The sequence below is a fragment of the Crocodylus porosus genome, unplaced genomic scaffold (genome assembly GCF_001723895.1).
Source record: "Crocodylus porosus isolate Cpor-Errol unplaced genomic scaffold, CroPor_comp1, whole genome shotgun sequence".
Lineage (NCBI taxonomy): Eukaryota > Metazoa > Chordata > Crocodylia > Crocodylidae > Crocodylus > Crocodylus porosus.
Genome location: NW_017728947.1, coordinates 16,535,647 through 16,551,738, shown reverse-complemented (window position 1 = coordinate 16,551,738; position 16,092 = coordinate 16,535,647). Strand labels below are relative to the sequence as shown.

Sequence of the window (16,092 nt, the reverse complement as noted above, 5' to 3'; positions counted from 1 at the left end):
AAGAATTCGGTCAGTTTTCTTTCAAGCATATCTTACTATCACATTACAACCCATTATTATCTCTGTGAATTACCAAATGAATTCAAGTTCAGTCACTAGAGACTCCAACTGAGGGAGAGGAGTTACGTTGTCATGGGCAGTTTCACCCAATTTGTGTGTGGTTGGTTGGAAGTGCAGCGTATCATGTGCTGATATTTTTTCCCTTCAGGGATCTAATCTGGAAAGACTATATTACACAAGTGATTGGATTTATAGTAAGAAGGATATGCTTCCCTGCTGCCTCCCAGGGCTCTTAGGTAGATGTGGAGAAGAGGGAGAGTTTAAAAAGGCCACTTGAGTTTTTGTAGCCCTTGCAAGGTGCCCCCTTATCTGGGCCAGAGGATGAGGCAGAGAAGGAGAGAAGGCAGGGTCATGGCTTTCAACTACCTATTCAGCTTCCTGCAAATAAAGGTAGCTGCAAAGGTTAAGCAGTTTGCATCTTTCTAGTAGGTGGTGCATGACCAGAGGTTTTCTCAAGCCACAAATACTCTAGGCCTACCTTTAATGAGGAATCCTCACTGTGAAGGGGACTTCACTGTTAAAATATTGAAATCCCAGCTAATCTCTAATGCGACTGATTGCAGGGTGGCATAGGCCACCAGTCCATTCATTCCATGCCTCCAACCTATCCAGTCTCTTTATGCAGCATACATGAGGTAGGTTCTGCGATTGGGGAAGTAACATTTCATGAGCTGATTCTCAGGCTCTACCTTGCAGTGTTGAAATGGGTTGGATTTCCTGCAAAAAAGATCCTCCTATCTTAGTTTGAACAAATATGTAAATAGCAGAGTAAAATACAAAATTGCTCTGCGTACATTTCACCAATGTTATCATAACATACATCATGTGCCTCTCTTCCTTTAACTGTGCAGAACTTAGTTAGAATGTTTGTAATTTCCAAACGCAGCATCCTTCATCCCACATGTGCATTGTTAGCTCCCTCCATCTGTACTCATCCATTTTAGACAAATTGAGTTTTTATTTTCCATGTTCCTGGAAGAAAGGCAAATGCGTCTATCTTTATAAATCTATTTGTTTCCATAATTAGAAGCAAAATCAGCTGTGTATTGAAGGTGACATATTAGCTTGTTCCTATCCTTCTCCCTATGGCAGCACAAGGCAGTGAAGTACAATAATTAATGAAAAAGGGTGTTTTGGATTTATTATTCATTTAATTTGCATTGCATAAAAAAGAACATAGGTTGAAAAATTTGCTGCTGAAGACCATTGCTACCACTTTGACACATAATCCTTCACAGAGGGAAAGTCCCCTGTTCCAGTCCCACTGATTTTATTGCTCTGAAATGTCAAAGGCTCAGATCTTTCTTGCAAAAAATTTGCATTGTGAAAGTGAGAACTGCATGAAAATTCTGATACTGAGCATCCTGCTAAGGAGTTTCTGTGTAGTTTCTAAATACTAATATCAACAGTTTTGATCATTAGAATGACCCAGCCTGCTATGCCTTTTGGCTCAGTTGAGATGCCAGCAAGAGAGTCTTTTTGTTTTTGGAAAGAGACATGAATCCATCCCTCAGGTTTAGCAAGGTTTCCAGGCAAAGGCTCAAGGTAATGCTACATCTAGATTTCTCCCTGGGTGCAAATTTTGCATGCCATGGAAAGATTTTGCATATAACAATGGCAAGAAGAGGCCTGAGGGCTGGGTGGTGTCCTGTTTTTTTGCAGATACATCTCTATATATGCAGATGCTTTGGCACCATGTGGTCAGGTGTTCCCTTGAGCATCACTGGTCGGCAAAACATTCAGCTGTGCAGGATTAGGACTTGGACTGGGATCACTACTAGTGCATAACATACCAAGAATGTATATTTACTTGTATGTGTCACATGACTTGAATCACCCTCTGTGCACCTTTCCCTGCTCACCCACCCCATTCACGTCCTGCAGTAAGCATGAAGCAGAGCGCAAGGGCCAGGTACAGAGATTACACTTTTACCGATATACGTGATTGGCAACCAGTCTATACCTGTAAAAGAACAGAAATTTGATGCACACAGACCATTTTAAAAATGGTGGAACCCAGTCCGAGATTTTCACCCCTGCCCACAAAAGGGCAAATGTGTGTTCTGTTCATTGCAAATCTAAACTTTGCCACTTACAAAAAACCATGTAACTTAGATTGAGTCTGCCGTGGGCTTTTTAAATGTCTGTACCTAGTCAAGATGTCCCATTCGGGGAGCAACAGTAACAGAGTGCTGTGAAGTTGCCTTGAGGCCTCTCTGAACCACTTCTAGTATATAGGCAAGGATCTTGAATGCAATGCTTCTGTTCTGCTCGCTATCCACTTCTATCACAAACCTTGCCACAGAAAGTGCTTTGGGTTTTACCTAAAGCATTTAAGATAAATTGATGTGAGAGAAAAGTATACACTAGAAGTAAGTAAAAGTAACATCAAAGACAATCTATTAGCTAAAAAGAATGGAGACTGGGCAAACAATGACAGTGTTGAAGGTATTGATTTTAAAGTCCTTAACTCAGAGTGTGCTTTTCCCATTATGTGTTTCACTCAGAAACGCTACAGTAATGCTATAAATTTGGCTTCTCCATGACTGTTACAGGAACTATAACTTCCTTTTATTTTTCAAAGGTAGATACAGACGTTAACACTGAAATTGAAGCTTTGAGTTGTACGTTCTTATATTGGATCACCATGGTATTATATCCCAGCAATGAGAAATTTATCTCAAATTATTTCAGTAATTCAGGGCACTTTATCAATAACTTAAATACTTTTTGTTGATATCTTGGTGATTTAGTTTGACAGCTATGAATTTTCTATAGAGGGTAGCAGTGAGAATATGGTCTTGTTTCACACAAGCGTAACAGAAAACCTAAATAAAATTTTCCTACTTTTCAGCTAAACATGAAGATTTCTGATTGATTTCATCTGATTTTGAATACATTGGTCTTATCTATACTACATACATAATGGACTGTATTCCTAATTCAGTGATAGGCAGTCACTGGTTTTTATAAGAAAGACATGATTGATCTAATATAGAAATTCTGAGGAAAATAATTACCAGGAAAATCAGTAAGACCTCTGCATATCCCAGCTGCAGTCTTAATTATTAGTAGGGACAACTACAATTCAGGCTCTGGCATAGGGAAAAGTGGGCTCCCTGCAGGCTCTCCAGAGCTAACTTAAGGCGTTTTTTGAGGTGGGCTTTCTCATGCCTCTGGCTCGGAGGGCCTGCCATGGGGCTGATTACCATTGAACAGTAACACAGAGCCTGTTCTTCAGCTGTTTTAAGGAATAAAGCTCACCACTTATTAAACAACAACTTTTAAGTAAAGCTTACCATGGAGAAGTCTTAATGAAACCATAATAAATAATCATTATTAAACAACAGCTTTTATTGAGTGCTAACTTTTATGGAATGCTGACCCTCAGGCACAGTCCACTGCTGCAACATTTATGTTAACAATAGGAAATGTCAGCAGCAGCTCTATGTTTCAGGTGATACAGACTGTCTTTGTGGAGTGAACACCTGGCTGTAGATAGAGGTGGCATGCTTAGCATCCACCAATTCATGGAGATCACGAGGCACAGTTTTGCCAAAGTGTATAGCTCTGGAAACTGCTCCTGGATGGAGTCCCAGAATACATTTACATTCACAGGCAGCTGGTACTCTTTGACCCTGTTTACATAATCAGGATGCTCCTGCCCATGCTGTTTCCTCCACCAAGAACTGGACTTGAGCAGCTGAGCATCAACAGCTCAGCAGAGCCACCTGGTTTGGGTAAAAAATTTGCACTGCCCTAAGGAACATGGCAGGTGATTGCCTGAACCTTGGAAGATTGGAGGGATCTTATCTGTAATATTGGTGTGGCTTGGCAGCTACTGCCTGAAACAACTCCCTTCTGTGCTGTTCTTCTCATTAACACTTGGAAAGTTTGTGTGATGATACCATGGCTTCAACCCAGCTTTGTTGCAAGCCTGTTGATGGAAGGCTGCCAGCCCTCAAACCCGGTGAGGATCTCCATGACTTTTGTGGCATTATCTGCCACAAAAGCCACCTGATCTTTAATGTGTTCTTTCTCCAGGAGATCCTTTAGCTGGCACACACACTTTGCGTTCAGTGTGATGTCCAGCTCTTCAGCCACAAACCGCCAGTAGTACTGAATGTGTTCAGCATGGTATTAGATGGCCTTGAACCATTAATTCCAGTGCATAAGCACCAGCTGTGGTGGCAGCAGAACAGTAACTTGGTTCCTTGCACTGATTAGTGATGGACTCCCTGTACCAGAGCTTACAGCCAGGACAGTCCTTGAAGGCCTTTTTCAGGCAGGGCACCAGGCTATCCACATCATGGAACTGCATGTGCCAGATGTCACTCACCAGTGACAGGATGTGTGCTTTGCAGATGACTTGTACAGAGATGGGCATCATTCCCTGGAGCACGTTGGTGAAAGCCTTGCGGATGTACCTGGCATTGTCAGAAATGAAGGCTGAAATCTTGCTGAAGTCTTAAGCTGTAGGTGAAAATATCTTTCATGATTGTCTGTGCAACAGTTGAAAAACTGACAGCCTCGAGGTGGACTGGCTCTGTCTGAAAAACAGGTCACCACCTGTCCAGCTCCCGCCTACAAATAAAATATGCAGCATATAGTTGTCCTAACTGGCTTCATCATCCACAATGGAAATGGAATCAAACTTTGCCTATGCAGCTTTTGTGGCCTGCACATGTGAAGCTATTTGGAAGATATTTTTCCCAAAGCCTGTTAGTTCTTGGAATACTTCCTCCATCTGGCATGTTGTTCTGTGAATACTGTCTCAGGATTGGGTGGTGAAGCTTCGGCAGTGAGAAGTTTGCAGCTGTGAGTGACTTGACCAGAGCAAATATAGTCTCTCTCCTTGCCATTCAGCTTCCACTGGTCTTTTTGAACATCGAAGACATGGTGGTTTGTTGCTTGCTCTTTCCTTCAGCCTCTGATGCAGCATATCTCTTCTGGTGTACTTTTGACTCTAAATGGCGATCAATACTATTTTTTCTCACCAGATCCAGAAGCATATTACACAAGGAGCAGAAGAGCTTGCTATCATCTGTATGAAGAATGCCTGCAGGAACTGCTTCATTTGATCCACGGCAGGAATTTTCTTTGCTACCTGGGGTGTATTTACACTGTTCTTGCTCATCTTTTCAACTTGTACCATACAAAATGCTGAAATCGTAGAATCAGAAAAGTAGGGTTGGAAGCGACCTCATGAGGTCATCTAGTCCAACTCCCTGCAAAAAGCAGGACCAGCCCCAACTATATCATCTGAGCCAAGGCTTTGCTTAGCTGATTGGATGTGAAGCGGGGAGGGTCCCTCCATGCTGGGTGCCTGCTCTCACAGCCAGTTATGGGGGAAGGGCTTCCCCCGACCCAGTGCAGGGTCTCTTGAGCCCTGCTTTGCTCTGCTCTTACTCTAAATGGTAAAAAACCCCTGCCCTAGTGCTTGCAGGTATACGCATGGTGGGTGCCTGCCCCCACAGCTGGGCATGGGGTTCTTACCTGCTCCACTCTGGGAAGGGCTTTTGAATTCCCTGCCAAAGCAGGGAACCAAACAACCTGATTGGCTGAGCCCCAGCAGGGGCTAGGCTTGTACTAGACTGCCCCTGGAAACACATGGGGCTTTCACGGTGTTTCCAGGGATCTGTTGCCTTTCTTATCCATGCTTCTGGTAACTTTTCTTTAAACTTTTTTTCAGGCCATTCCTGGCCAAATCACAGCTTGGGGGCATTGGGGGAATGCTAAATTTCAGGCTTTCCCCTGAAATCCCCCGAAGCCCAAATTACAGTGGTCCCTAATTATTGGTGTACTAGAGAAAGGTTTAAACTGATTTTCTAGTCAAATATGATGAGATCACTTCCCCTCTCAGTTAATCACAGTTTGCAATGATTTAATGCACAGTTCTTGAATGATGTTGGAACAAACTCTGCTGAGGATGTGCATGAGAGGTATTTGGAGGCAATACTTTCCCAAGCAGGAAAAGACATAATCCCCCTGACCATTTTCCATAGTCCTGCAGGTCAGGGTCACTGAGTTTGGAATACCTTCAGCAAAGTAACTCTGTTGCTGCATCCTATCACACAGTGTATGCAGATCATAGGAAAGTAGAGCTGAAAGGGTCCTCATGAGGTCATCTAGTTCAATCCCCTGCTCAAGGTAGGATTGTCTCTGACTAAACCCCTGAGTGCTAACTGGCATTGTGCACCTCATGCTAAATATATTGCTTTTTTGCCATTGTATCCTAATACTCTTAAATCAGTCATTCTTACGAGAACTTACTCTTTGCTCCAAAGGGATCCAGCTGTTGATCTATTTGACCAATTTCAGACTTGCATATGGTTTCATATAATACACAGAGAGTTTGCTATTGATTCAGAGTTGTATGCCCAGTGTGTGAAAAATGCCAAGTTGCTGCTACCTTAGTGATAGAAACCCTGACTTCTGCTGAGCTTTACTTTTTAGGGGTGTGTTTTCACTTGCTTTGACAGGCAAATTAAGAGTGACAAATTAGCATTAGATTGTCAAATGGGTTTAGTGATGAAGAAGTAATGTTAATTTTTCTGAAGGGAATCCAGACAGACATTCTGTGACCAAATCCAAATAATAAATTAATGAAATAGAGATACTGCAAAAAAATTGAAAGCTAAAATTAATAAGATGAGGAAAAGCTATCATTTCATCTTCATGAAAATATTGAGTCAAGAATAAGACACATTCAGGAACTCTTTGTTATTAATACTGTTATTATTTTGGGTTCTTTAATATCTGTCAGCGAATGGGTCTTTGGACAATAACAGATCTTACTGAAGTTGATCAGCATGCTGGACACCTTTCCTGCAAGCTGCACAAGGAAAAAACTAAATGTCCCTTTCTTGAATGGTGGTCCAGCATGGAAAGGCTGAGCAAATCTGGTGTAGGAGTTGTGTTTTCCTGGGGCAAATTGAAAAAGCATGGACTAGTGCATTAATTTGTGGAGCTCTCGTATGTCTTTGTGTATCAGCAGCAGAAAAAAGCAGGATGGAATGGACTGAGAAGCAGCAGATAGCCCTGTGAAGGAACAGTTACAGATTCCTTGGCTGTAGGCAGGCATCACATTTGACCTATTGTCCAGATCAAAAGAGGAGCCATTTGACCCATGACCTGGATCAAAACAGGAGTAGCACAGTTATTTACGTGCATTCTTCCAAACTGCATTTCTGTCTTTTTGCCAGTAGGTGGCCAGTGAGAACAGACAGCTGTATGATCCTGGGGCAAAAGGCTTCCTCCAGGGACAAATGGGCCATCTGTTCATAGCCTTTGTAGCACGGGAATGGCTGGGAAGCAGGTTTGGTTTTCTGAATAAGAAATATGTCTTCTATCATTTTTTCCCTACTGTGTTCAAGGGAAAAAATAGGCTGCCCTTTTTTACTAAATATATAAGGCTGTAACAAAGAAATGCCTGATTGTATAATTAGTTTTTTCCTTTTGACAGAAACAGAACTTCAAGTTCCCAAATACTGGCTGACACCTGGCCAACGAGGCAATGTTAAGCATAGACCCCTTGACTATCCCATCTCAGTTCAGAGTCCCATTGTCCTAGGCAGTACACAAATATGTAGAAGGCAACTTCTGCCTCTAGAAACTGAACACTTAAGAGACCAGAAGTAAAAGAAGTATCTATTGTTCCCATTCTAGAGAGGAGAGCTGGGGCATGGAGATATTAAGTGCTTGGTCCTAGGTTTTACAGGAGGGCTGTGACAGACACGGGATTTGAACCTGAATTTCACGATTTCCAGTTCAGTAGAAAAATTATGGATATTTGTGTTTCAATTGTTGGGACCCTGATAGCCAGAAGGAATTATAAGTTCTGCCAAATATAAAACAACAATAATAAATTAGTGAATCTTAATTGAACATTTTTGTTCTCCATATTGGGTTTTATTGCAGTGACCTTTGGGCCAAAGCTATAGTAATTGTATAGTAAACCCATTAATATTTTTATTAGGAAATGATTATTTTCTACTGTCACTGCTCTCTGCCTAGCTGTGCTGAGAGAAAGGCAGCAATTGAAGAATCTTTTCAGCAGAGAGCAGTGTGTTTGCCAAGAGCAGATAAAGCAAGACATAGGGGAAGTATAAATCTGTTCTTTAGTCTCTCTTCTTTTTTTTCTGCATGAAACACAAGTAAAGAAAGTTTATGGGAAATAGTCGGGTTTTTTATGGGAAATTGTTGTGTTTTTCAAGCGTCAAATTTACATACTATAACTGGTACCTTATTCAGGACTGCAGTAAAAATATTCACATATGCACCTAATTGATTAATATAGCCCTTTCCATGGTATTTTATGTGCTAACACTATATTTTATGTCATGTTAATTAATGTTGGATGATGGGGTTTTGGTGGCTGTAATGTACAAATAAATTATTGTATGCTCTGAGTTTCCTGTATATATTTTATGTTCTTGTTTCTACTTCTGTCTTCGGTCCCCTTTGTTAGGTCTTGACTACACAGGACATTTTTACCAATTTATAGCTGCATAGTTAAGCTGAGATAGTCATGACAGTGCAACTCCTTAGCATTCTTATTCTGGTGGAAGCGTAATCTTTTTAATTTAGCTTGAGTCCCTTCCAAAGCCAGTTTATCTAAACCAGAAAAAGTCTCTCTTGTTCTGCACCTGTAGCCGTTTAAAATGACACCTTTCTTAGTAAGGGTTTAACTTACCATGTTGACAATTTCTTTGGCTGTAAGCTCTTTGGGCCAGGGTTTGTCTCCTGCTATATTCATGCACAATGTGCTATATGTGTAGCACAGCAGGGCCCCAATTTGGACTGGGATTCCTAAGTTACACCTATATAAATAACAGACAATAATGATATGCCCATTCCTTTGTGTAGAGGAACTCAAGGAGAAGCTGAAGGAGTATGTTGATGAGGTGAACACAAGAAAGCCTGGTTTCATCAAGGTGGTCCGACATAGCAAGCAAGAAGGCCTGATCCGGTCTCGAGTTAGTGGATGGAGAGTGGCTACTGCACCGGTAGTTGCTCTCTTCGATGCCCATGTGGAATTTAATGTGGGATGGTATGTGTCTTGCTTCTTCTGCTGTTCTTCTGTTAGGGTAACTTGTTACTATTTCTTGATATATCATTCATAAATTACTGCATGGAATTAATCCAGGATCTATGAGGGCAAGTTGTATACAGATCCTTTAATGTCAATTTAAATACAGAGATAATTATGAAAAAATAATTTTCATAAAAATGTAAGTCACATTAGGAAGACTCTCATTTCTAGAACTGGGTTATTATCTGTCACAGTATGTTTTTCAAATAAATGCATAGAACTACATTAGACAAGTACAAGCTTGTAAGTTACTACTCCCTGTTAAATTATGTATCAAATGTCTACATGCATAATATGTTATTGCTCTGTTTTTACTTGTTTTTTATCAATCCCTTGTGCAAAGATGAAAAGTAGTCACTTAGGCATGGAGAAGCTAACTGAAACAGGTCAGTCATATAACAAGCTTGTGTGTAAAGAAAACTCGAAGGGGCTTATAAATTTTTTATAATGAGTTAGGGCCAACATCCATGTGTTGCTGGGATCCTCTGAGGAGGTATAGTGGCATCTTAGCCAACCCAAAGAGAATAACATGTGTTGTTCATCAGGACACTTTTCACATTTGTAAGCACTGTATTTAAATAACTTGAAAAAGTCCCATTCAAACTCTTGCATGATTGGTGTCATAGAAGAACTGAAAAAGCTTTGCTTTGTACATCATACAGCATAAGACGGTAAGAATGAGATTTGTATTCAGCAAGATATTTAAGCAGGTGCATAACTGAGTTTTTAAGTTATCTTCCTGAAGCCATTTTAGCCGCATGCTGCAAGATGTATAAGTGTATGCGCTCTCTCTGTACACATTCATGAATATGACCCTGACCCCGTTAAGCTTCAAGCCTAAACCTGTAATTCTGGGAGCACCCACTGTTAATATTTCAGAATATTACATCTGCAGTTTGGGTGTCAGGGGGTGTGGGAAAGTGGAAAGGTAGGACCTGGCAAGGATCCATGTGGACTGATGGTATAAATATTTTATATTTTAAAGAAAGTAATAATGTTGCATAAAGTGCCAGTCTGAATACTTGTTTCTGAAGGATTTGTGCTGTATAATTAACTACTCTGGCTTACACATGAGAAAAAAATGACATGGCAATGTCTCAGAATTTTCTTTGATAGGCTTGTTGTATTGCTTGATCTTCTTTACAATTACTTTTGAATTAGAACTTAAATGGTGTTAAAAATGTCTGGGTTATGTGGGATGAGAGTGGGAAACCAAGCTTTTGTGCTTCTAGGTCATTGGTTTCAATCCATATCATCAGTCAGTCCAATTTAGCCTATGCCAATAGTCAAGAACAGTTGTTATCGAAATGTATCTGCAGTGGCCCCTCCAAAAATTAATTGGTTGTCTCAGCCATCTTCTTAGTGAAGAGATTTCATGTTATGCAACCACTGTCATGCTCATCTCTAATCTTTCATTTAACGATGACTTTACTGTGCCCATTCTGTGGCTAAACAGGGGAACTTCAGTAGCAGGTCTCTGTGACTGCAGCTTCTCTTGCAAGTAGTAATGATTCAGTCATCCAACCTAAGTTTAATATCTCTATTTCTTTTTGAAGGAAAACATGGTGTCTTTAAAATGATAGAAGCTTTTGTCCCTATGGGACTTCTGTTATTAACTCTGATCTTCTTGATGTCCTTGATCATACTGATGGCCTAGAGACACCATCTTTTTTTGGCAACTAGTATGTGAAAGATCACAGATAAGACAGAATTCATTTCTTCTAGCATCTGGGATAGAATAGCATTGGATAACTTGCTGGATTTGATGCTTCATAGTATTATTTTGGCTGAATCCTGCAAACTTATGTAGTCAAATAATTTCTGAAGTCAGTAGGCTGCAGAATTTAGCTTTAAATAATATACAAAGCTAACTACTGTGTACACAAAGTGTTTCAACAAAAATCTAACAATCTCAGCTCCTTTATTTTCCTTTAGGGCTGAACCAGTGCTCACCAGGATAAAGGAAAACAGAAAAAGGGTCATTTCTCCCTCATTTGATAACATCAAGTATGATAATTTTGAAATAGAGGAGTATCCCCTATCTGCACAGGGGTTTGACTGGGAGCTGTGGTGCCGATACCTAAATCCTCCAAAATCATGGTGGAAGCTGGAAAACTCAACTGCTCCAATAAGGTAACATGTAGCTGTGGTCTGGGTTGAGGAACTGTAGGAAGTGCTCAATTGTACTTAACAAATAATGAAAGGGCAAGTACGGTACGCCTGCCCATTTTAACAAAGGTTAAGGGGGTTGTTTATTATTATGGTTAATAAAAGGTTTAAAGTTTCTCTGCTTCTTTCAGGATTGCGCATATAACTGCAGAAAAGCTATATAGTTTCTGTGTTTTGTTCTAATATACTTCATTTTTATTTTTATGGAATGAGTCAAGAAGAATATAATACTCGAAAGAGCAGAATTGAATACTTGATTCCATATTGCTTTTTACAACGTTTTGTCTGCTAATTTAATAGTAATGGTCCAGAAAGGAGAATTTAGTTTACAAATGTACAACAATCAAAATGATAAAATTAAGATGTGATGATTACATTTGTTATTTGTATTGCATAGTTGTACAATTTTTGTGTTATAATCTCACAGGGCCCTATGTTAACCCATTTGGTATGCAGGAGTAGAGTGTGTTAAACCTTTACTTTTGTATAACTTAGCTCAACACCTCTTTTGTCAGGCTGGTATTGAAGCACTCTGAGCTACTCTGAGGTAGCTTGGTAGGGCTGCTTTATGAAAATATGCCTAGGGATGCCAACCCTCTCTGTCTAGATTCTAATACTTCCTTCTTTCTATACAAATTGCAATAAGTTTCCTGTAACCTACTCTCTGGTTTCCCTAAAAAATGGCTGCAAGAAGAGAAGGCAGTTGAAACTGAGGTACCATTGGGACTGCCCAGAATGGATCTATTAGTTGGTATTTTCTTTTCAGCCTGATTGCTGTATTTAGGATAGGTCACTTGGGATTGTTATCTGTGGGGAGCACTGATCCATTCCATCTCCCTGTCTCTTATTAAGAAGGAGGAGGATGGTACTGAACAGGACTGCAAATAAAGAGATTGGGATTTCCTATATTAGACAGTAATGGTTACTTCACAGGGATATGATGAATTAACATTATTAAAGTGGCTTGATCTCAGCTTAGTAATTGTTACTTATAGTATGCTTTTGTGAAGTTTTAAAAATAAATTTATTTAAATTTAGACTAAGAAATGAGTGGTTTTGCATTGTACCCAGTAATTATGTGACTCATTAGAATGCTGGCATTTAGATTTGCACCTTGCAGCACCAGTCAGTGAGGCTGAGAGCTAGCCATTCTCCTGAAGCATGTATTTTACTGATGTGTTATAGAAGAATGTTTTGTAATAGTAACAGCAAATTAAGTTCGGTGTGTGGATTCCTGGTTCTATTTAGGCCATTCTTCCAATAACCAACAAATTATTCCTGGAGGCATTGTTGGAAGAAAAGTCATGAAAATATAGCAGAATTAGAATAAGGCAAAGAGATTTCTTACTTTATTAAACATTAAGAAACCTTTCTACTCCTCGACAATTTTTTAAATGACATCAGGCTGACTGACATTTTCTTTATTGCTAAATACATTAGAAATAATTTTCCTCATTCTGAAGTTGTAAAACTGTAGGTCAACATCACAAATGTATAAATCTGTACAGGGGCAGAATTTTAAGGTTTGTGATTAAGTTTTATAATCTCACTAAAAACAGATGTCTACATTTATCACAGTTTCATTTTTGTCTTCCAAAAAAAATGCAGAATTATTTACCCCATGGCCTTACAAATCCCTCTGCCCTTTAATTAATACCCTGGTGTTTCCAATGCTCCCTAGGCAGGCACAGTGACAACAATGCCATTTTTCTTTTTCCCAGCATGCATGATAAGGTAAAAACACTGCTCAAGTCAGATTAATCATTTTGCTTTCTCCTTTCCTGCCCCCTCAAAGTAGAAGAAACATTTTATTCTGTGTGGTTAGATCTTCACCACATTAATGCAACAGTGATGCTGGATGACTCAGGATATGATGTCAATAGGATAAGATGACTCAGTAATGAGATGTGGAGTCTCTCAGCCCTAAAGCTTTAATTCAGATTTGGCCCAGGTTAGCAGTATTTGAAAAATGTTAGGAATTTCATAGAATCATAGGTTTGGAGGGGACCTTAAGTGTCATCTTGTCTAAACCCCTTGGTGAAATGCACAAGTGGTTGCATATATGTTTCTAGTGTTGATCCTGATTCAAGAAAACATCCTTGAATTCATGCTCACTTTAAGCTCATAGTAAATGCTTTCTTGGACTTAAAAGCATTCGAATTAGTTGGCACCCTCATTAGCCAAGAACTGAGTGGCTAAGAGTATGCTCCCTTCTTCCTGCAATGGCTAGTCCCACAAAGATGAAGCATGAGAGCAAACAAAGCACATCAATAAAACATCACTGTCACTGCACATCCTTTAGCTATTCTGTAGATAACTTGAAACTTTCCATATCCAACTTTATTTGCAATCCGGTACCTTTCACCACCACTGAGTTCACTTGAGGAGAAAAAAAAGGATGGCATAATAAGGCAGAATTGGCCAAATACATCTTGGATGCAACTGTGCTGAAGTCCCCAGTCCTGTTTCTGGTATGAGTCAGCAATATAGACAAAATATTATAAGATTATATGGATAGCAAATATAAGATTATATGGATAGCGTATATGGGTAGATGAGACTAACTTAACCATGTTTCAAACTGTGTCATATGCCTGCTTCATTCCACAGTAAGTAGAAGCTAAATGGCAGTAAAATACTACTGGTTTTATTCTGGTGTAAGCTGCCTGGTTTAGTTCCGTTCCCTGTGAAACAGGAGGGGACACATACCAAACAGTAACTATGGATTAGGTGATGCACTCTTATGAATAAGTCCTTCTCATTTTGATACCTTTTTGTCTATTTACAGACTGAATGACCCAGGAGAAGAAGTTGCCCTTATATTCTAGGTTGATTTTTGTTGTGTTGTTTGTATTCTTTCAGAAGTCCAGCACTGATTGGGTGTTTCATAGTAGACAGGCAATATTTCCAAGAAATTGGCTTGCTTGATGAAGGCATGGAAGTCTATGGAGGAGAAAATGTGGAGCTTGGGATCAGGGTAAGGACTGTAACATATGGCAAATAGTCTTGGCTTTTTATTAAATAGAACTTGACTCGCATCAGAGTTGAGAAAGCAGACAAAATGCAGTGGAGGCAGTATCCGGGGGAGCTATCATTCTGTATGTCACTGTGGCAATTGATGTGTCCATTTAATGTACTAAAATAGCTAGCAGCTGCAACAACTATGGGTTATGTTTAGGAAGGAATGGACAAAAGGCAGAAGCTCTCTTATCATTTTGAAAAATATATTTAGAGTGGGGAGAATACAAAACCTGATTTTATTATTGCATGATTATCATAGCAGCATTTTGTTGTGATGAATGCTGAGAAAACTCTCTGCTCCCTTACACCTACAGGTAGCTGTAAGGAGAGCAGTTACTCAAAAATCTAATGGAGAAGACTATCCTAGATTCATCTGTTTTATTTAAATTCAGCAAATCACTTTGGATAGAACTGAAATGTAAAGCAGCTATGCCATCTCCCTTCTGCCTCTGCTTAGGAGTTAAGATATTCATAGAGCACTGAGTCTGCATAATCACACTTTTTTTTTCTTCCATCATACACTGTTCATTTGTTTACTATTTTTCAATACTCTCTGTGATATGTGTATCTTATTCTGTCTCCCTTCATGAATAAGTATCTTCCTGAAAATGCAATGCTGCTCAACTTAGGAGATTCTCTTGGACTTTTGCTACAAGTGAAAGATGAATTCCTAGACAGGAAGTTGGTAATGAAAAAAAAATGGTCCAATTTGTGTTACAAAATTAGATTCACGAACTCTGCTATTGAAATATTAGCTAAACACATGGAAGTTTGTGTTTTGTGCTTTTCAGGGATCTAAATAACAAAACAAAAAATGTGATAGTCTAAAGACAATGCTTTTCTGTAAATAAATGGTAAAATGTCTTCAGGTGGCATGTTCAGACAGTGAAACATACTACAAAACCACTCATTTTCCACCCTTTTTAAAATTCCTTTACTCTCACCTGTCAGAGAGAAAGCCTTGTAGCAGCATATACAAAGGTAAGGTCCTTGCCAAGGTATGTTATAGTCCCTAGCAAGGAGGGTATGTACCATTTCTTTGGCAACAGCAGCTTCTGCTTGCTGAAGTTCAGGTGATTCCTATAGCCCAATTTCTCAACTAACTGTTACTTACTGAGTTTGAAAGTTAATGATTTTTAACTGAATGAGTTATTGCTTGCATACAAGGGCAAAGGGTTGATCAACTATAACTCTGACACTTCTCTGATAATTTGCACAACAGAATAGGGGATCATTGTTCTCGAGAAATATACAGGCTAGGCAAGTTTTTACATTACTTTAGTCTTCGTGGAAGTTATTTGATGACAGGACAAGTCAGAGATACAAATCTCCACATAATTGAAATTGTGAAGTATACTGGAGCAATCTCTTGTCTTCCAAGAAACAAAGCCTGACCTATGTAAAATGCTTTCATCTTTAACATACTGCAGTATGCACAGTACCACAATATATATTGGCTTATCAAGCTCTATCCTGACTCAGATCTGGGCTCCCAGTTACATCACAATAAACTATGCTGTAACAGCAAGATTTTTCAGTCCTTTACCAGGAGCTCCCCTTGGTGAACTCAGCATAGCCCCTGTAATACCAGTATTAATATACATTTATAATGCAATATTAATAGTTTCATAGTTTCTAGGGTTGGAAGGGACCTGAGCAGATCATCTAGTCTGACCCCCTGCCGTGGCAGGAAAGAGTACTGGGGTCAAACGACCCCAGCAAGATGTTCATCTAACCTCCTCTTAAAC

General features: G+C 39.5%; 1 protein-coding gene across 3 annotated transcripts in view; it reads left to right on the top strand.

Annotated features, from left to right (window-relative positions):
• Positions 1-16,092, top strand: part of GALNT18 (polypeptide N-acetylgalactosaminyltransferase 18) — a 540,998-nt gene that overhangs the window by 398,378 nt on the left and 126,528 nt on the right. For all 3 annotated transcript variants that reach the window (XM_019551623.1, XM_019551624.1, XM_019551625.1), the window contains 3 exons: positions 8,929-9,112; positions 11,090-11,287; positions 14,186-14,300. In XM_019551623.1, the coding sequence (XP_019407168.1) occupies positions 8,929-9,112; positions 11,090-11,287; positions 14,186-14,300 (497 nt within the window). The remainder of the gene's footprint in view (positions 1-8,928; positions 9,113-11,089; positions 11,288-14,185; positions 14,301-16,092) is intronic.